General features: G+C 37.0%; 1 protein-coding gene across 6 annotated transcripts in view; it reads right to left on the reverse strand.

Moving 5' to 3' along the window:
• Nucleotides 1-21618, reverse strand: part of OSBPL6 (oxysterol binding protein like 6) — a 101740-nt gene that overhangs the window by 32758 nt on the left and 47364 nt on the right. For 5 of the 6 annotated variants that reach the window (XM_032114180.1, XM_032114184.1, XM_032114181.1 and 2 more), the window contains exons 3-10: nt 12555-12650; nt 9054-9176; nt 5744-5797; nt 4928-5041; nt 4648-4812; nt 4005-4137; nt 3450-3553; nt 2530-2622 (exon numbers count right to left, since the gene is read on the reverse strand). In XM_032114180.1, coding sequence (XP_031970071.1) covers nt 2530-2622; nt 3450-3553; nt 4005-4137; nt 4648-4812; nt 4928-5041; nt 5744-5797; nt 9054-9176; nt 12555-12650 — 882 coding nt within the window. The remainder of the gene's footprint in view (nt 1-2529; nt 2623-3449; nt 3554-4004; nt 4138-4647; nt 4813-4927; nt 5042-5743; nt 5798-9053; nt 9177-12554; nt 12651-21618) is intronic. The other variant, XM_032114183.1, reaches the window with a different exon arrangement.

The raw sequence follows: 21618 nt of genomic DNA on the forward strand, positions 1-21618 counted from the left end.
AATTCATATATTACTCTTGAGTAAAGGCCTGTAAATTCAGCTCTTAATTGTAAACAACTTAGCAATAGTAAACACCCAAACCTGAAAATGTATAGACACATGCTATGATCAGTTTTACTTCAGGGAGTAACCCTGCTGTAGTTATGAGCAAAGTGAGCAAAGTCAACTGCACACAAAACTGGTATATTTAAGTGGTAAATATAAATTTCTAGGAAACAAATCAAGCAGCTTTACTTACAAGAAAAAGTATGTTTTAAATACATTACACACCTAGCATTCATACTGCAGAATGTGTTATCAGGAATACAAGAAAAACTATCTTACGAACAAAAAAATGGTAACAAGTGCAATACAAAATCTGGATGGGAGAATTCCCTCCTTGCCTCATATGCAGTGGATACTGAGTCAGAAGAAATCACAGCCTCACTCCCCATCACTCACAAAGCACACACCTTTATATAAAGCTCCCTAATTTTATGCTCCCCAGAAGGATGCTCTCAACATTGTACAATCTGAAGGTCTTTGATGTAGTTAAAACCTGCTCATTCTGAAATAAATAGGTGCAAGTACTCTAAATGGAATTAAGATTGAAACTAGCTTAAAGTTAGATTGTTAATATTAGCATTATCTCCTAAAACTAACGAGAGGTATGGAGGTATGAGGAAAGTAATAGTACAAAAGAAATTTTATTAGTACCAAATGTCAACCATTCAATAGCAAATTATGTGTAAGCACCATGAAAACAATGATCACAAATCAGACAAAATGATTCTCAGTAGGGGATATCCTGATAAACAGTTCAGAAAGACTTGAAGCAGTCTTGAAAAACTGAGCAATAAGGAAGGCCAATGAAGTAGAAGGAATGCCTAACAGAAGAACAAAATGTTAATTAGCTTAAAGGGCATGTAGGCTTCAGAGGGAATCCACATTTTACTGGCAACCTAAGCAAATTAGGAATAACACAATGAGTCAGTGAGGCCATCTTCCTACAGATCACAGCTCTAGAATTCAGGAGAATTCTAGAGACAGCCTTGGAAGAATAAACTGAGTCTATCAAACTAGGCAAGATAATGGAGTAGCCATCAAGTATTCTTTGTCTTCCTTACAATTCCGTTTCACTGCAAATTAGTTTATGAATCAGTCAACAATAACTTAATAGTTTGCTATAAAAAAATAAGCTTTATATTTGCAGCATGAAGCTTTCCAGGAATTAATGCTGACCCAAGTTAGGCAGAGTTCGTTATCAACCCAGAAGTGACAGACCCATGTAGAGCAGTGCCATGCACACACACCCTCTCAGGGGAACCTGCAATCCTATTTGAAAATTTCAGGAGCTGAGGCACACTCCTGCCAAAACACAAACAGCAGTTTGAGAGTCAGGTGCCTCTGATGGAAGCCCAGGCCAGAGATACTTCGGCAAAGTGTAGATAACACAGGAACAGCTCATTATTCACTATGAACAACCACAAATCATCATAGATTGACTGCTTTCACCATTTTTGTGGATAGGACTTCTCTGAGATTACTGTGGCATGAAAGAACATGCAGTGGTGACTGACTCTTCATAGGCACCAAGTACTTGCATGCATTTTTGTGATATTTTAATTTCCCTGTGTTATTCAGCACCAGGGAAAAGCTGTGATCCTTCAATTGCAGATAATAGGACATGACATCAATCACAAAAAGTCCTTTGTTAATAAACCTTTTTAATCCAAATTAAATGAAAATTCCTTAACGCACCTATTGGGGACATATTAGAAGCTTTCAAAATCTGTATGAATTTCAAGGTATTTGAACGGATTAAAAGTTGCTGACATTTATTTACTCAGTTGCAGATATCACAGTGGTGACTGCTAGCTCCCAAAGCCAGTTGAACAGTCTTCACTACCAGTTGCTTAGTTTTAAAAAAGATCAGCTTTTGGATCAGACCTCAGAACACACAACTGCTTCCAACAAAACACAGTGCAGCAATACAAGCACATGATTCTTATTTCTGTGCTTTTACCTTTCAGTTCTGGGGAAGGATGGAGTAAATTCTTGCTTCACATAATTTATTTTTTGGTTATTTGATTTGTTCCCATATTAGCCTTTTCCATAACAGGTGGCTTGTGAAAATACTTATAATTGGTAATATTCCAAGTATAGATCTTGACAAAGACAACTGGTGTGTTTAGTATTTCATTCTGCTTTTAACTTGATGTCTCCTGTTCAACTGCCCTTCTTTGCAACTTTGATATGGAATGGCAGTATCCCCATATGGTGCATGTATATTGAGTTTTGTACGCCTTAATTGACTGATATTCAGATCCCACTCCTTTCCCTAGATGGCAATGTTCTCATATGAATGATAATAAAATCTGTACTTTTCTCACTATCTTGTCTAGGTTTTGAACAACAGAGATTTAATTTACTTCATCAGAAACGTAAAAGACAGCACATTGACGTCCTACTTTCAGCTAATATAACATTTCATGCTTAGAATTTAATCTAAATTCTACAGTGAAAAGTAAAACATGGTGCATTCAGTACCTGAAGTTGAATTTTTGCATCTTTGCTGACACTTTTTGTTCTCCATCGTCTCGTCACCCGCTTGTCTTTCTTTGAAATATCTACACAGTTAGCCTACATTACACAAATAGTTAAAAGCGACTAAGTGCTATTAAGTTGACACAAGCAACACAGACAACACAGCAAGTTAGTAAAGAATTGTAGCATTAGACATGTACAAATTAGAAAGCAAGGAGAAGAATGCTGCTGCTGGGGCCCGAAATTGGAGCAGGGATCAGCTGTAGCTATCCATACACTTTTATAAACACATGGTACAGTTTGCTCCTTTAGCAAAACTCCCAGTACCCTTTTTTCATGGGTGCATAATATTTAGGTCCAGATCTTGAAATTCTCATGGATTCCTATATGTAGATATTTGTAAAGGCAAGAGGATTCAGTGAAAATGGAAGGAAGTATTCATGATTTAGGATCTGCCACTGCTTTCTGTTAAGAGGAAAACTCACCCTGAACTGGGAAACAGTCCAAAACTTGGGACCTCTGTACTATGCCCCCTTTTCTAGAGCATGCAACTTTGTCTTTGAGGGTCTTTGGGTCTCCAATCCTTAAAAAACTTAACATGTTATCTTACTCAACACAACAAAAAACTCCTTAAATACAACATATGTTCTATTGTAACAGTCCTCAGTTTTGTTTTGCAAATTTCTTAATCATTTGCTTTGTCCTATTTAACTCAAATACTAAATACATCTTAACTATTTGTTTACACATGAAACAGAAACAGTATTACACAAGATTAAAATAAACATATAAGATAAACATTTCATCCAAGATTTACTATTATTTCAGAAAAACATTGTGAGTTAACAGACAACACCTCTATATTTCCCTTAAGAGAAAGAACAAATATTTCAGCATAATGATTTATGTTCAAGCATACTTACCTGCATGTCTGTGAAATTTGGTGCTGACTGAGTTCTCTGTAGTATTTCTAAATTTTGAAGAAGTTTACTGAGTTCCACAAGGTTAGACTGACAATGAGCAAGATCTAACAGATATAAAATAAAAATACATTAGGTGCTTCAATTCAGACTTTTTTTTTGCCATGGTGTCCATTGTTAGCACTTAATTGCATTATAAAAGTTAAATGTCCATACCCCTTGTAGTAAGACATCCAAGTAAAAGTTTTATTTTCAGAGGTGTTGAACACTTGTTATTTCTATAGGAGTCAGCAAAAAGTCTGGACTTCAAAAAGTGATCATATTTGAACAATGACATCTATTAAAATAACTCCGTACTACAGATTATTAAGATAAATTTTAAAAGCAACATCCCAAAACACATAGAGAGCGAAGTTCCCGCCACAAGTATGTAATTACCTGAAGAGCTACTACATGTTCATGTAAGGATATAACTTAACCACTTTACTGACTTGACTCTTTCTTATATCAACAAGAAGTTTTGCTGAAAGAACAAGGCATGAAAAGACAAAGTCTAACCTTCTGCACATCTGTCCATCTCTTCAGAGTCCTGCAACCAGGCTGCTACTTTACTCTGACCAGTAGTGCAGGTGACAGGAAGGCTATTACTGCAAGGTATAGGAGGCTGCCAGGGGTAGTTATTTTGTTGCACCTAAAGCAAAATAAAATGCTTAAATTTAGTGTTGCTGTGTTGCCTTGTCAGTGTAATGACTATACTACTTCAGAATAGAAACCAAAGTATGCATTGTGTTCTCAGTGAGATCCGTGATTTGTCTGCATAGTTCCCAAAGACAGAGATTTTCATAAATAGCATGTTGGAGAATCAAACCAAGAACCCCACAAGTGGACTGTGCTAGGTACCAGTTAGGAAAGCTGCTGTTTAAGAGGAGGAAAAATCAGCAAAGAGGCAGACTTATGTCTGATGACAAAGGCTAGTGTAGACTGTACGGGTGGTGAATACTTTGCAAGATCTCTACAGCAGCCCATTAATGAAGTAAGGCTAATTAGACAGTATTTCAGCTGATTTCAGCTGCATACACTCACAGCTTTTTGCTGGCCGTCAGTTCCCACAGGGGAAGCTCCTGTCTTATTGGCATTACAAGAGCTCACTGAAACTGCCCACGGGCAAGCCATGAGTTTTCAACCAAGGAACACTACACACCTTTCCATCTGACACATTGGCAGCTGGTGAAGACTCTGTAGTAGATGCTGAGGGGAATATATGAAAGCTGGCATCCCTCGGAGATCTCACGATCTCATTCTGACGGTACAACCGGTGGTGCCGTAACTTTGAAACCCATGCATCAAATGAATCCTGCGATTTCACCTGGAAAACAATTTAAAATCAAGAAAGCATTCAAGATACTACTTTTCTGCACGATCTTTTACAATTTTATTTATTTCCACTGAGAATGGAAAAAATATGTACTTGTACTTTTTACCTTTAGGTGATAGATGTGTTCTTCTGTGTCAAGATCTATCCTACGAGCCTTTTTTTTTATAGACATGACTGATAAACCAACATCAATGCTCCCGTGGACCTTTCCTTTCTGTATCTAAAATCAAAACACCAGGGTAAAAATTTAGAAGTATCATGCACTTTTTCTACATATTTTACAGAAAACTATCTGGTGCTGAAATGGTTTCCCATTTTATAAACATTTTAACATAAAGCCATATTAAAAAACAAAAGCTGCACTCAGACTGACCACTTAACCACTATTATATTTATAGTCAGAGAAAAGTATCTCACAAGAAGTGCTTGGTACAAAGACAACTCTAAAGTTTAGGTGTGCTAAGTGGTTCACACCAGCACACAGGTACAGGAAAGTGAGAAGCAGAGAAAATTAGACAATACTTGACACCCTGCTGCTACAACTTGATAGTTATTGGTATCAGATCTAACTAATTTACTGCTACCTTTTACATCTCTAGAGTACATTGTTATCAATTCTTTGTCCTATCCAAATATCTCAGAATAATCAGCTTTGACTGACATAAAAATTGGAAAAGAAAAATACACAGTCAGGTTAATCTCTCAAGCAGCTTCATTCAAGAAACTACTTAAAGTAATTTAACTTACATTTCCACAGAAGTAAAAAAGGTAGAATTCTTGAAGACATAACCAAAATCTTACATGATTTATCTTTAAATCCATCAACAACTTTCATGTGTGTACTGTCATAAATACGCCTACACTGAGTATGAGTAGGCTGAACTTCATTGAAAGTTTTAAAATAGTCTTCAACTCTACTTACATCAATTGGTGACTTTGAATATTTCAACATTCCATTATCCAGGACAAAAAACCTCTGAAATTATAAGAAAAAAACCAACAACATTCCTTCTTAATGAGCAGATGCAATTTAAACTGTGTACAACAATTCGTCTGGAAAAGGATTACCCTGTAACAATTAAGGAATGTTTGGGGGTTGGAAGGGGAGGATAAATACAGTAGTAAATAATTTTCTTGCTTGTTTTTTGACAATTATCTTCTAAACAAAAACCCCTAGATTCTCTTTTTTCAGCATCATGTTCTAAGTTTATCATAAACTTTGATAATGAAGGGTATTTTTTTTTCCTCCAGTTTTCCAGGCAATGTAATAAACTCTGTAAGAAAGAGACTGTAGGACAAGAGAATTACATCTGTTTCTTAATTTTCTTCCTGTTTTTCTTCCCTCAGAATCTGGTCACAGATTTCAAATTAACAACCTACCTTCCCTATCCAGAAACTGAGAACTTTTTCCTAGTGCAAGATCTACATCTCAAAAGGAAGACCATCTGAGAGACCATGGTCTACCATCCAAAACTTTGTGCCTTGTGGCAGACCTCTACTCAGTGAAGTAAAGAGGAGATTGCAGTTCATGCTGAAGACACCTTTTCTAGTGTTAATCTAGGTAATACAGGTATTAGTACCAGAGTAAATATTGCAGCGTTCCCAGAAACATTCCCAGGTCATGGGAGGGCTGATGTTTTAGGTGTTAGTGATACAGGGCGAGCCACTGTATCTTCCCTGACATGGTTACCAGGACTGGCCTAACCTGATGATGCCCGTGCTATTGCCACACCTTTATTTTGCTGAGCAGTTCCGACTTAGAACTGAGAGCAGAATGCCCTATTCACACTGTATTTCTCCCTCCATTAAAGCTTCCCTAGCTTGTCTGTACCAGATCACTCAAGCTTCTTTGCTGTCAAGTTAATGCTGACTTCGACGCACAGCACAAAGATAAAGCCTAGCAGGAAACTGGACCTGAAATGAGATTCACTAATTTGTGTTTATCATCGCTAACTTTAAAAACATGCAAAGTAATAGCACATAATTCCTATTTTTAGAGTATAACCTAAGGCATTAATCTATGTTAAAAACCCAGAACACAGCAAAATATTCTGCTTGTTTCTCAAAGCTGTTGTGACATGGAAAGGAAGGACAACGGTTTCCTTAGGTAAACCTGTTAAATTAACACTATGAGCAGGGTCAGTAGTTAGCAGAAAATCCCCCCAAAGTTCTGGAAATTATGTCAGTCACACAACAGATGGTACCAATATCTCACACAGGGCAGGAAAACAGTGCTTTTCTCTACCCCAGCTGAAACCAGCACACCTGGAGATATAACTTCTTGAATAAGATGTCAAAACAACAGGAACATTTTGGGGGTTTTTTTTTAGGTAGGTATGGTCACTAATGGACTTCACAAGAACATGATATTCATGTCATATTGCTCTCTAAGCTGCATACACAAAAGAAAATTATCTTTCATCATCATTTCATTCCAAAGCACACCGCACTTCAGAGAATGGTAAGTTCACCAAGTTGCACACACTACACCTGGTATGCTACTAAAGCACATTCAGGACTGTCAGAATATGACATGCAATGTTCCATAGACAAAAGATGCTATATACAGCTTTTCTAGCAGAACACTAACACAGCACTTGCTGCAATTACTGTCTCTGAAGTTCCTCACTGGACCCTCAGTACAAAGTATTGTTATGGAAACTGAGATATCCAGGCTGGCGTTGGAAAAAAAATAAACTTATTAACAAACCCAAAGTTCCAAAACCTAAGTTCAGCATAGCTCCCAAGGTGAAATGTAGGGCAGAGTAGAGGGGGATGCTAAAATGTGCAGTTCTTAATCACATTAAAAATTATCTACACAGGTAACTGCTCTAAATTAATCCAGATCATCAGTAATCACCTTTACAGAACTTTGAAAGTTGGACTCCTTTTACTCACCTATAAATTAGTTCCTTACCAAAACAGACACTTGGCCAAATAGCAACACATTAATATAATGTATTTTAAAGGTGTGGGAGCAGTGGTTTATTCCATAAATTCTTACATAACTCACTGATTTTTTTTTGGAGGGTCAGAATGATTTGTTGGGGGTGAGGGATTGGTACGCTTTTTCATGTTTCAGCTATGTCAGTTTGAAATCCATTAATTTGTCTAGACTAAATTCAGGTAATGCCTAAGTATCTGGCTGCTGAAACGACAAACTCTAGTTAAGTAAAACAAAGCCAAAACATCTAATGTAGATAAGCATGCAGGAAATAAAGGGTGGCAGGCATATGTATAACATAGCACAACATGCAGAAAGAAGAGAGAAATTAGGAAAAAAGCTGTAATTTACACCAGTATGGACTGCATTTAGACTCAGACCTAACTAATTCCCACAGTGTTTAGCAAGAAAAAACCCCAAAAGTTAGTGCTTTCCCAGAAAAAACACCATGAATAGCTAATTATTTCACTACCTTTTGTAGTAAAAATCATTCTGTCCCTGAAAATTATTCTACTATAAGTACCCTTAGGAACAAAAATATGAGTGAGCATCAATACCACACATCTTGTTGCTAAAAAGGAAGGGGGGGGGGGGTAGGAAATGCAATTATTGTGGTATTAAATAGAGACAAAATGGTTTAAGAACACCAAGTGTAAGGCTAACAAAAGGCAGAATCATGCATGGAGATATGTATCCAAATTAACTAAACAGAATCAGGAGATTTGGGGTTGAATTTTGGGGTGTTTTGGGGTTTTTTTAAATAGAGATATCTTATGGCAAAAATGCATAGTCCCACTGTATGCCCACAATGAAGATTCCAGTGAAGAAGACAAAAAAATTTGGGGACAAAGCTGAGTAAGTCTCCTGTCAGCAGATCTGAAGGGGAATGCTCTCCTATACAAACACCTTGGATACATGGAAAAGTCCATCAGCTCTCCTCTGCTGTGTAACTTCAATGTAAACTCAAAGCAATGTTAGAGTACACAGCTACACTTTGTTATAATAGACTGGAAAGAAAAAAAGGGGTACTGATTAAACCTCTTAAAACACAAGACATCTGCAGCATTTAAAAATTCCATCTGGATTTTGAATACAACCTTAGGCAGAGAGCACTGTGATTTGAGAGCCATGAACTGTGTCTGCAAACTAATTCTGTACACAGTTGGCAGAAAAAGTAATACACCAAAATTGTGGGTATTTATTTGACATCCTAATTTCGTCTGGACAAAAAAATTCCCAACTCATAAAATAAGGTAATAACATTCTGACTGGTTAATGAGACCTTTACCTTGTGCCAACCTTTTAATGGCCATTTTCTCTTTTTCAGCATGAAACCTTCATGTTTGTCTGGCTTCTGGACATTGGTCTGGCCTATTTTCAGACCCTCTATGATTTCCCAGCTGTCAGGTTCCTGGTGAAAAAGCATGAAGACACATTGATTAATTAACTGTGCACACACATGGTGAAAAATTGCACTTACAAGTGGCATAAATTCTTCAGTGCAAGACAATGAGTAGGAGCCAGGCTTTTCAATCAACCTATTTAGGTACCAAACTACATGGTCATTATATTATGTCTAGCTGTATCTCATTTAAAATTACTAAATATAAACATTTTTGGAAGTCTAACCCTTAGCAGGTAAGGTGTATAGTAAGAGTGCCCTTCATGCTATTTCTTAATCGTAAAGAAATTTAAATTTTCTGATCTATAAAGTACAAGCTACATTGGTTCTGGATGTCCCAGTTTTTCCTCCAAATCAGAAAAACTAGCAGAAGAGGTTGCTTTATTGTTGATTTTGAGTGCAGCTAGTGATAATCTACAAAGGCATTTTATGACACAGCTTCACTGGCTAATTGAGCCTCCAGAAAACTGCAAAAGGTAGGGGTTTTTTTTATTTTCCTGCATTAATTTTCACTGTATTATGAGAAATTTATAGGAAAGCTAACTAATTTTCTCTCTAGAGAAAAACACTGGTTGTATCATTTGAGATACAACCAGTTGTATGCCTTTCATGGAGCCAATTAAAGCATATTTCTGGTATATACCACTTCTTTTGCATGGTGACTGGCGCAGCTCAAGCCAGATTTACAATGTAACACAGTTAACAGGTAAAGAACTGTTGGAATTGTAAAAAGAAGAGAGGCCCGGGCTTCGGCAGGGGGGAGAAAATTGCAGTCCAAAACCAATATGGTTGATAAGAGCAAAACTCCATTTATTAGCAATCCAGAGGCACTTATATAGTATACCAACTTGTTAACTCTTAAGTGGCTTAAAACCTATCAAAGCGAATTTCTACTTCTACATAATTGGACTTGCATTGGCAAGCTTCTACTGCTATGTTATGATTAAAAGAATTCAGAGTCCACCTCCCTTCTCTCCTGGTTAGCACATCTTATCAGTACAGCTGCATCGTTTCAAAACTCCCTCTTTGTTCCCAGCCCTGTTTTTTTTTCTTCACACAAGAATTTTCTCATGGAGAGTTTTTCTCACACACAGGCCTTTTGCTTACAGGCCTATTGCTACAGTTCTTTTATTGATCCCATAATGCTATCAATGATCCATGCCCCTGATCCTTTAATAATTGCAACAAAGAACAATATTCTTGAAGAGAACAAGACAGAGTCATGCCTGTATTTCTATACTCTTGCTACTACTGTAATCAAAAGTATTCTGCATCAGTTTAAAAATCTGTTATTGCCAGCTTCCTCAGGCTATGAGGAAGCCATACTAATGTTATACTAATTATACCTTAAAAAGCTGTAAAATTGCATTTTCTCAGTTGATCTGTCATAATTCCCAGCAATGTTATGAAAAGTTATCAAGAAAGGAAGGAGGTCATGTAGCATCAAACATTTAAAGGGAAAAAAAACTTGTTTGTCTCCACATTTCCTAAAAAACTGTTCAAAGCCAAGTGCTGTCAGTCTTTCCTAACACCTCTAAATAAATTACACAGCCCTGATAACATCAATATTACTACTATGAAAATATAGTTGCAAATGTAACAGCAAATTTCAAAACTAATATTTTCAATAAGGTCTTGGTATTTTGAGAATGGTGAAAAGCTCTATCCCAAATAATACATACTGTAGTAAATTTTAATATAAATCTTTATTCAGCTTATTTTCCCCTGAATAAGCATAAACTAGCTATCCTATTGTCTGTAAATGCCATACTCAAAATCCACCTTTTTTACTTCCCCATGTTTTGTTTCAATAATCTATTTCCATTCTGTGAAGGGAAGCACATATGTATTACTTTTTCCCTACAAGGAAGTACTTGGCACTTGAGGGGGACAAATTAAACTCCAAGTCCCCTGGGGCAAGCAGAGAGTCTCTGCATCTCTGCCAACAGATGCTTCACCATATTGATTTCTCCTTTAGATGATCAGCTGCAGGCATAAGTCTTTTATCTACTAGATAACATCAGTATTGATTACTTCTCAACTAGAAATCACACAATCTCATATAGCTTTTCATTTAAACAAAAGGCCAGATACAGAGGGATAAAATGAGCCATTATTCAGTGCAGTGTGGATACTTGTCTCCTGCTGCATCAGTGCTACAAGCTGTTCTTAAAACCCCCTAAAAATCCTAACTGCGCCTCATCCCACGGTTTTGGAGTGTTGAGCCATGCCCAATACAAGGGTCATTATGAAGGAGAGACAAAAATGGGAAAAAAACAGTGAAATTGATATGCTTGTGGAATCCTCATCCAAGGACAATTCTCAAGTACAGCGCCAGTACTTCAGGACTTCAGTGATTCCATAGGTATTTCATGAGAAGCAGCCCAGTGCAAAGCATCATGACTGGGGGAACACAATCACAGCCTTCAGTCCCTGGGTCTGCACATGCCCCATGTATGGGGATTAAGGGAACCATTACCAACTTCTTTCTCAACTTTTGACTGCAAAATATTTATTTTCCAAATAAAAGAAAATAAACCATTTCATTTTCCCTGGATGAACAGAATATTTCCTTTTGAAATTGTTTTACCAGGTCTGTTTCAGAACTTCAGGCATTACATTTCTGATTTTTCTTTTCCACCAAATATTCCATCACAGCATCCTCACCTTTTCAGTAACAATGTTACTTTTGGATATGAAGTATCATAAAATGAAGCTTTATGTGGAATTAGACTTCTTTAGAATCACTTATTCCAAAACTGAGGAATTTACCCAAAAAGAAGTTGACTTCAAAACACCACACACACGGCTCCACCTCTCATGAGGGTGGTGTCACAAGGGTGGTGCCACCCCTGCAGTTCCATCCTTTTCTCTGCCTCAGGAAAGAAAGTCTCAGCAAGAGCTTTTAAATTTCAAACTACCCTCAAGGGATGTTATTAGGACATATTTTTTAAACTAATATTTGTTAGGAGCAGTTTTAGACTTGGATATGATTTGCTCTTCCTTAATAAGAGGATTGGACTGGAAAATTTCTCAAAGTCTTAGAATCATACAACACCCTGAGTTGGAACACACAAGGATCATCAAAGTCCCTTCTAGCCCCGTACTCTGAGATAGCAAAATTTGTTCCTAGGCCATCCATGGGAAAAAAAAAAAAACAAAAAACCACCTGAATTTTGGCAATATAACATCTACTAAAGATTACTGGCTCTTCCTCCACCTCAGTTACGGAACAATGAGCTCCAGGGCAGACTCACAATATACTCAATGGTATCATTGGAATATCATGGAATCATACAAAACACTGTCCCTAAAGTGATAGTCTAACTACTTTGTAACTCTAGAGGGAAACTCACTACACAGATTCCATCCCAGGCTTTTGCTTACCTTGGATAGAGAGAGGTGATCGCTTTCAAGGAACTGCTTGCTTAAAGAAGGGTCTGTGCTTCCTGAAGAAGCCTTTCGCTCCAAAATATGAACACTCTAAAAAAATAATTAAAGACAACATCATGGCTCAAAACATAAAAAACACTACCCATCCATGACTTAAATGCACAAATAGTTTGCCTTCAGAGGCAATATACTTCTCTTTCTTTATTACTGGGTTTTTAATTAATTACTCTGTTTAACCTAGAAATGATGGTGAACTAAAAAAAACCCAGGAAAGACAAGTAATGCAGTTCTTACCTACACAAAGTACTCCTAACCAGACCTATCATGTTTTCTGTTAATATACAAGACACTGAGTGCACATATTGTGCAGTCAGCACTGCCCTACATTCACTTCTTCACATAAGATATTACTGCCTCTAAAATATTCATTATCACACCTTAGCATTTTGTTATTGGCTTCTCAACTGAGATAAAGTAACTCACCACACTAATGCTTTTAAACAGATTACAGGTATTAACAAGATCAGTTACTGTGTCTCAGATGATGGGCTTGCTGGTGAAAATTCATGGAATACTGTGATCTTAAACCACTGCAGCTGTTTTTACATATGACAATACTATAAAATTTTATATCTTCAAAGCATTGTAATAAAAATGAAATACATAATGTCACAACTAGTCTTGAAAAAACTGCTATTCTTAAAAGACATCTAAACATCTTTCCATTTTCCAGAAATGTTTCGCTCCTATTTTATAAAAGAAAAAGCATTTTTGATACAAGAGAAAATGACCACAACCCTCATGTGTGGATCTGCATTTCATTCTCTGGTGAAATTTTGCTGCATCTCACACTACTATTTGGCAAGAATTCTACCACAACACGTCATTAGTATCTCTTTGGAATAATATAAAACTGCTTTATTTCCAGGACATGCAGCACAATGACAAACTTGCAATTGCAATTACCCTCTGAGAAGCATATGTTTTTCTCAACTGAAAATGCCAATTAAGTTTTGTTCACAATTAAGCTTCTTTGCATTGACTGAAGAAATTACCCAGGTACCAGAGACAGCAGAAACAATCAGGGAATATAAAAGCACATACAAGCAGCAGTGTAAATACTATTGTTTATACAAATTATTAAGTACACAAGGACCATAACCAAACTAAATGAAAATAAACACAGTTATTCATTTAAATGCATGTGTATAACACAGACCACATCTTGCTGCAGAGCAACACACAGACCTTCATTGTTCTCTTTCAAGTTGCAACTGTGAATGAGAATAGGAAAATATGGGGAGTGTCTCTGTTGTCAGTGGAGATTAATAAGCATCCCTGCCACCACACAACAACAATTAGTATTTAATTTCAGTTCATTTTAATTAAATTTTACAGTGAAGAATGTGGAAAATCAGCAGTATTATGTTATTCAAGGGTCAACCAGCAAAAAGCTTCGTCATTTATGCTTTAAAAACTTCTGCTTTATTAAAGGAAGTCCAATCTACTTATTTAGCCCAGTGTATTTTACTAGTCAGATGACAAAAAAAATTTGTATGTATGTATATAGCACAAGTGTCTGTGTTACATATCAAGTAATTTAATAAACTAATTTGAGCTGAGAATCACAAAGTTCCTAATGATAATGATAAGCTTTCTCACCAAATAAAGGAAATGCTACTTATACACAGTATCACACTTTAACAATATACAAAAGAACCAAATTAAAATGTCTCTAGATTAGTATAATCAGGATGATTCCCAACTTTCTTGCCAGTTTTGTCTGGCAGGCAGGAATCCATCCATCCTGAGATGGAGCAATGCCCAACACAGATGTTCAGAAGGTCTCATATGTAGCAGCTGGTGCAGTTTGTTGTTACATAACTGCAATTTCATTTTGTACAGTATTTAGAGAGGAGTAGCCCAACAGCCCTTAGCTTGCCAGATTTCCAGTGACATTTTCAATTAAATGATTTTAAGTCAGGAAGGTTTTGCGCCTTTTTCTTTTTTTTTAATTAGCCTTCAGTCATTACAGTTCCACTTCAGTTGAGAAATACATTATTAGCCAGCAGCACTTTAATGAATGCTGACTTATTCAACTATTTGTTTGAAAATTAGAAAATGAACACCTTTCAAATAAAATTGTCTTCTTTACATTCCTTACTTCCAGAAGTGTTGGCTCATTGTCTATATATGTTTGCTTTTCAATTCTCTTTTCTCATGACCACCATTACACTGACACAAAATCATTTCTTTAGATTTGTGACATGTCTCTAGCATAATATTAAGAGACATTACTTGGTGCAAAGTGTTTTCCAGTAATGCATGTTATTTTTCTACAAAATTACAACTAGACATCACACAATTGCTTGACATTTTGAAAAGCAGCTAATTTTACAGTGGAAGAATTTAGTTATTTGGAATCAAAGAAATAAAAATTATTTAGATCTTGAAATTATTATCAAGGCTTTTTTTGTATTTTAACATGAAAAACAGAGTTGGTAAAGGAAGCAGTAAAAAAAAGTCTGATAAGAAGGAAGAAAGAGGCAGACCAATATAGCTTCTGGGGTTTATTTATAATCAAACCAGAAAATGAATAATAATCCATTAAACTAGGCATATCAATCAACCTGGTACTCTTATTCCTCTCATCCCAAAAATACAGACAGACAAAATCAATGTCTGCATTGCTGCATTCCAGACTCCCCTCAGGTTTCAGGATTACCTATGCACTATAGCTGGTTTCTCTTGGAGGAAAACGCCAGCACTAGCAAATTCTGTGTGTTCTTGAAAACTAATTCAACAGAATTACAAGTTTAATTCAAATTACTATGTAATTCTATTGCAAAATCTTCATCCTAACTACAATCCTTCCTTCATTTTTATGATTATCTACAACATACATATGTGACACACATTTGCCTCAAAATAGCCCTAGCAAGCCAACATATGGGGAACACAAATGCTTGTTCCACCCTGCATTTTTTTCCTTTTTTCCCCAAAGACATGAGGGAGAGGAAATTGATGGAGAAAATAAAATAGCACTATGACGTTGCATCATATTCTCATCTTCTCTGGAAGGCAAGAATGGAAAACATATTTTACAATATCCTTCCATGTATCTTGCCAATTTCTTTCCTTACTTTGGAGTTCAATGACTCATGCACCTCACTGTTCTGGTTTTGGCTGGGACAGAGATAATTTTCTTCTGAGTGCTGTTACAGTGCTGTGTGTTTTGGATTTAGTATGAGAAGAGTGTTGAAGGCACAGTGATGTTGCTGAGTAGCTCTTACCTTAAATCAAGGACTTTTCAGTTTCTTGTACTCTGCCAGTGAGGAGGTGCATGAGGAGCTGGCAGGGCCATAGCCAGGGAAAGCGACCTGAGTTGGTCCTTGGGATATTCCATACCATAGAATGTCAAGCACAGTGTATAAACTGGGGGAGTTGGACGTGAGAGGCCGACCACTGCTGGGGGATGGGCTGGGCCTTGGCCGACAGGTGGTGAGCCATTGTATTGGGCATCACATGCCTTTCTTGGGTTTTATTTCTTTCTCTCTTTCTTGTTCTTTCTTTCCCTTACAATCATTATTGTATTACTAAACTGTTCTTATCTCAACTCCCAGGTTTTCCTTTGTTTTTCCTCTGATTCCCATTCCACTGGCAGGGTTGGTCTCCATCAGACCAGAGGCTGAAGACCCTAACTTTTGTTTACTGAATCTGACTTCCCATTAAAACAAAAGACATTCAACTGTTTTCACAGGAAAGGCAAGGAAAGAAAAGAGATTTTGAGTAAGTAGAGACAGAAAACCCAGTGACAAGTCTGACACTCATGCCTCTCCCTTCTGCTTCACTGCTTATTTACTTAATGGAATTAATTATATTTAATGCAAAGACATCTCTATAATTTATAATTTATTAATTTCCCGGAAAAAGACAAGCTGGTGAGGATTTCATCACTTACATTGGACACAGACTCTCTGTAGTTCAGAAATGTGCACAACATGTGGTTAACAATTAATGAAAACAATCTGATGGATCGTTTCGGTTGGTCATAGCATTCTAGCAGTCTTCAACACCCATAACCATGGGGCCTAGGCATACACTGTCCTATGACAGCAATTCAAAATAGAGCTTTCCTGTCTGAGTTTTTTGTACTGTTCTTTTTCAATCCAAAGTGCTAACTAGTGCATCTTTTATTATTTGCTATTCACTGGAATTCTTTTTGCAACCTAGCAAAACTATGTTCTTATTTGAATTCCATTTAGTATGAAGTGCAATGTTTAATCACTTTCTCTCAATTAAAAAAACCACTATTTTCCAGTTATCTGAAACACAGCAGAAGCAGTAAGGTAGACACAGACTTGACTGCATATGACAATTTTTACTACCTTCTAAACAAGCTGTGATACATGCCGAGTTAAGCTGCAATATTATTTGCAAAGGCTGTATTATTTTCAAGGTCATAACCTTGAAACTTGCTTTTATCTTCAGCTGCCTCTCAGCCAGCTCTGGCTTTCCCCCATTAATGTTGGAAGAAAGACAGACTCTTGAATATAACTGTGAGGGAAGAGTGAGGGCAAAGCAAAACAACCATACCTCATCAATACATTTCTTCTATCTTCTAGCACATTTTTTTAATTTTTATAAAGCAGTCATGGTCCTATTCTTATCCTCAGTCTTTTCTATTGGCACTGCTCCACAGCTGTTTTCAGCAATCTCAGCTATCAGCCAACTGACAAAGGAACTTCAAAATACTTCGTGAATACCACACACAGTTAATATTTTTCTTCTTACTGTAACACATGCTCAGCTTGTACAGAAATGTCTCTTTGTAACCTTTTTACTGCAAGACAATATGCAGCTCTGTAGCATATGTATAATATCCAGGTACGTCTGCCTGCTTCTTTCCTGGGATATGCAAAGTACACCCTTCTTGTATAACAAAAATGTCAAGGATTTGTTAGCTCAGGAGCTCTCTGTCAGCCCTTTCCAGAACTCTAGCTTTGTATTGTACTTCACGTCAATGCTTTTAGGCTCTGGAAGCAAGGAAGACTTTGCTATTCAAGGTACTTTTCAACAAATTCTGAAGACAAATAAGCTCTTGCTCCGATGAAGATCTCCTTGGAGGGAATCATTAGCACAACTGGATAAAGGAGAAAAGAGCTATCTGTCATTGTAACAGCAACCTTCCTTTTGCCAGAACGATGGTTTGGAACAACTACCAAGTCACAGCCTCAGTGTCAATGACAATCTTCTCCCTTTGCACCTACCTTAAGATAGTGCAAACTGATAAATTTACAGTGTCTGACAGAGAGAATTCAGATTTTAGCTAATGATACAAAGCTTTTTTTTATGACTATTGAATAATCACAATTAAAAGGCTTGATATTTTGTTAAATAGTCTCAGGCTAGCAGTTCATTTTAATGATGCTGAGATAGTTAAAGAAAAAAGGAAGGAAAATAAAATTACATACACAAAAGAAAATCATTACTTGATATGTTAATTTTTTCATGAATGAAAACATTCTAGACATGAAAGGGAGTCAATGTTAACACAAATAATAAATGAAAAAGCTGGACCTTCCTTAAAAAAGTGCATAGGTTCAGAAGAAGAGAGACCTTTCTTCTTGTGACTCTCTTTCACTTCTTCCTGTAAGCAACCTACTTAGCCTTTCTCAATATCCTTTAAACTTCAATATACACAGTATGAAAATATAGGAGACAGGAAAAAGAGGGGGTTGAAAAATTTTTAATCTGATTTTTTTTTTACATGAAATATTATTCTACTAGGGAGGAAAAAAATTTTTATGTAATCACTTCATTTTCAGTTCCACACTAGAGTATTTAATAAAAACAGGAAAAGAGAGGTGTTGGAACAGCAAATAGCATTACTAAGGCACACAGTTATTCTGTCTAATACATTTGTATATTTTGAATGTGGATAATCCCAATCACACAGGAGTGTCTAGAAAACAGAAGCCTCCATATCATACCTGCCATCACCCTCCCTCTTCACTTTTGTGCATTTCCTCTCCACTGAGGAAATGAAAATACAATCATGGTTCTCTTTCTTCTCCCCCATTTGTTTCCCAGAAATCCTCAATGGCACTTCAGAAGAGTTGCATTTCTTCCTTCCAAATTCGTGTGTATGTTGCACTTCGAGTTTGTATCCTCAAGGATGAGACATGCTTATGTAGGACATGTATGCATGAAGGGAAAAAAATGAGACAAGAGGAATGCAAAAGTGACCATGTTCTGAAAACACCACCTTAAATTATCTGTCAAAATTTACATGGGTAATTAAGCTTTTATGAGAGCAATTTCCCTGGTTTTGTAATAGAAGATAGCTACAGGCACCATTTCTAATCAAACTGACATTTTTTTTAAAAAATAAATCTTTCTTCATAGCCCACATCTGAACTTCAGCATTCTCCATGGAACCTGTAAAGCACTCCTAGAGGTAGGGTAACTGAGATAGCAATGTTTATGAAGCTCAGAGAACATGTACATACAGCCCCCTGGGACAGCCTGGTATGAATGCTATCACTGTCTCTCCTTGACTGTTCCAGACCATTTTATCTCTTCAAAGCTTTAAGGCCAAGTCTTTCTTAGGAAGAGACAGCATCTCCATCTATTAATCTCCAGGACTGCGCTCCGATCTTGTCTCTAAACCAGTGAAGATATTACAAAGGGCAGGAGCAGTCATGATCCAAGTATCTCGAAAAATGGACTGGAGAGGCCCATCCTGTGCACGTGGACAGATGTACATCTTCTGTTTGCTGTCTATCTCTCAGGTAAATTCTAGACAGAAATACAGGCACGATATGAAGGACATCTGCTGTGTGTCTGCAGGCTAGCTTCACACACACAGCCAGCCTGATGTATCCAGGGGTACTGGGATCCGGGGCACGTGCTGCTGCCAGTGTATGCCAGCAGCTCTGCCCACAAGGATTCCCAGTGCTGGAGAATGTCTCACACTTTCAATGCACCCATCAGCATCAGTACTTGGGGGTCTGCCTTACCCTTGGGATCAATCTGTACCCATTCCCTCCAAGTATCACTTGCAGGGGGTTCCTATCCCACCCCTGGACAAACCTGTAGTCCAGAGAGCTTCACTTTGTAAGTTTAACCACCTTCTGAGTTCACTCATCAAATTACCCCTTTGAGTGACAAAAATCTAACAGATCTGAGATTTATGGTTTCATTTAAAACAAGCACTATGGCATTGAACCTAATGTAACATTCACGTGAGTATTCTACAGCTTTAAAAGTTACATCGCTTCAGACATTTTATCAGACACTGAAGTAAGACCCACTACCTTCCAAACCTAAGGAATGTTTTCACACTCTGTCAAAGGCACAGGGAAAAAAAATGTAGAGTAGCAGCAACTAATCAAGTTAAAGAATAATTGCATGTTTTTGTTAACAATTTTGGCATTTCATTCTTCGGCTCCCTCAGAACATTTGCTTGCTCCAGTGAGTTGTTGCTTTTGAAGTACTCAACACTTCCTTCTCTAATCCTGCTTCAATAGTTTTATGTGAAGAAAGTTAATTAGGAAAGCTAGCAAAAGAGAATTACATCACTGTAACAACAGTACTTGGCATTTAGTAGCCTCTTTAGTTTGAAACTCTCAGAGAGGTTAATAGCTATTATTAAATAATTCTCACAAACAACTGCAAAGTAAAAAGGCTTCTAAAAGTCTATGCTTTGCTACAAAGCAAAGCTAGGAGTAAAGCTGCATGTTCTGAGGTCTGTATTATGTCCACCAGACAACTGTCCATCATTGCCTTTCCTACTTTTTAAGTCACAGAGAGACAGAAACAAGTGAAATTTACAGGTAACCAATAAGAATATTTTTCCCAGATGTCACATCAGTCTGACAGCTGTGAACAAGCATGTAGGCTGCTACCCACCTTCAGAATAAAAAAGGTACATAAATGTGCTCAGACATCTCTTCCACATGGAATATATTAGGTTATATCACATCACAATCTTGTATGCGCAGCACTGTCAAAGCATCTACAAAATGGTGATACCCACCTTAGGAAACACCACTTTCAGGAGACTACTTCGATGAAATACAGTGGTTGTAAAAAGCTAAATAGGCATTTTCTAGTGCAGACCTTTAGACAAGACCAGAGCCTTGGAATTGCGCTCTGCTTCTAAATTTCATGGCCAGGTAAACATCTTCAGCCCAAACTCAGTCCTTTGTGAATACCTTGTGTACACCCCTTCTATTAGTCAATACTGCTTGTACAGAAGGGAAAAAATACCAACCCAAAACAAACAACAAGCCATACTAAAATCTGAAAAGCAGACTGCTGCTGTGGAAAATCTTTCTTCCTCTTTCTTCAAAGCCCCCACCTCTCACTCTTTACAAATAGCTAAAAGACAATAATCGTTTGAAATATGAAAGCTCTCCTAGTAGAAAGGTGACAACACAAGGCTAAATGCTATAGGACTAAAAGCTTTCCTTCTTTTGAGATTGCTGTGTAGGAAAAGAAGCAAGGATTTGTTGAAAAAGCAAACTGATAAACAAAAACACAAAAAGAGCAAGAGAACAGCTGATCGTCTCTCCCCCATGAAAGACCAAAAAGAAAATTAAGACATTACAAGAGAAATCCTCACACAATATAGAAGACATTGCTACATCCATTTTCATATCATGCATTAGCTAGCTTTTAGGTGGTGGTCAGAAAGGTCAAAATCTCCCCTTTGTTCACAGTTTCAATATGATTACTCTCCTTCTGTATCACTCCCTCAGTTTAGCAGCCTGAGGTCAGGCTCCAATTTGCCAAACTGCACATTATTAACCCTATGATGTATTTGCTTCTTTCTTCTCAGCACAATATTCCTACCCACACACTGCAGAGAATATACAATGTATTACACTCTGCCTTATGAGTTGCATACTTAGTCAATAAATAAAATACAGAATATTTTTTATGAATATAAAGAACTTACAACCATAAAATTGAATATACAACATATGATTTTATCATATGCAGCTGTACTTCTAAGAGTTGTTAGTTTTCCTCCATTTTGCTGTGCAGCAGT

The sequence above is a fragment of the Corvus moneduloides genome, chromosome 7 (assembly GCF_009650955.1).
Source record: "Corvus moneduloides isolate bCorMon1 chromosome 7, bCorMon1.pri, whole genome shotgun sequence".
Taxonomy (NCBI): Eukaryota; Metazoa; Chordata; class Aves; order Passeriformes; family Corvidae; genus Corvus; species Corvus moneduloides.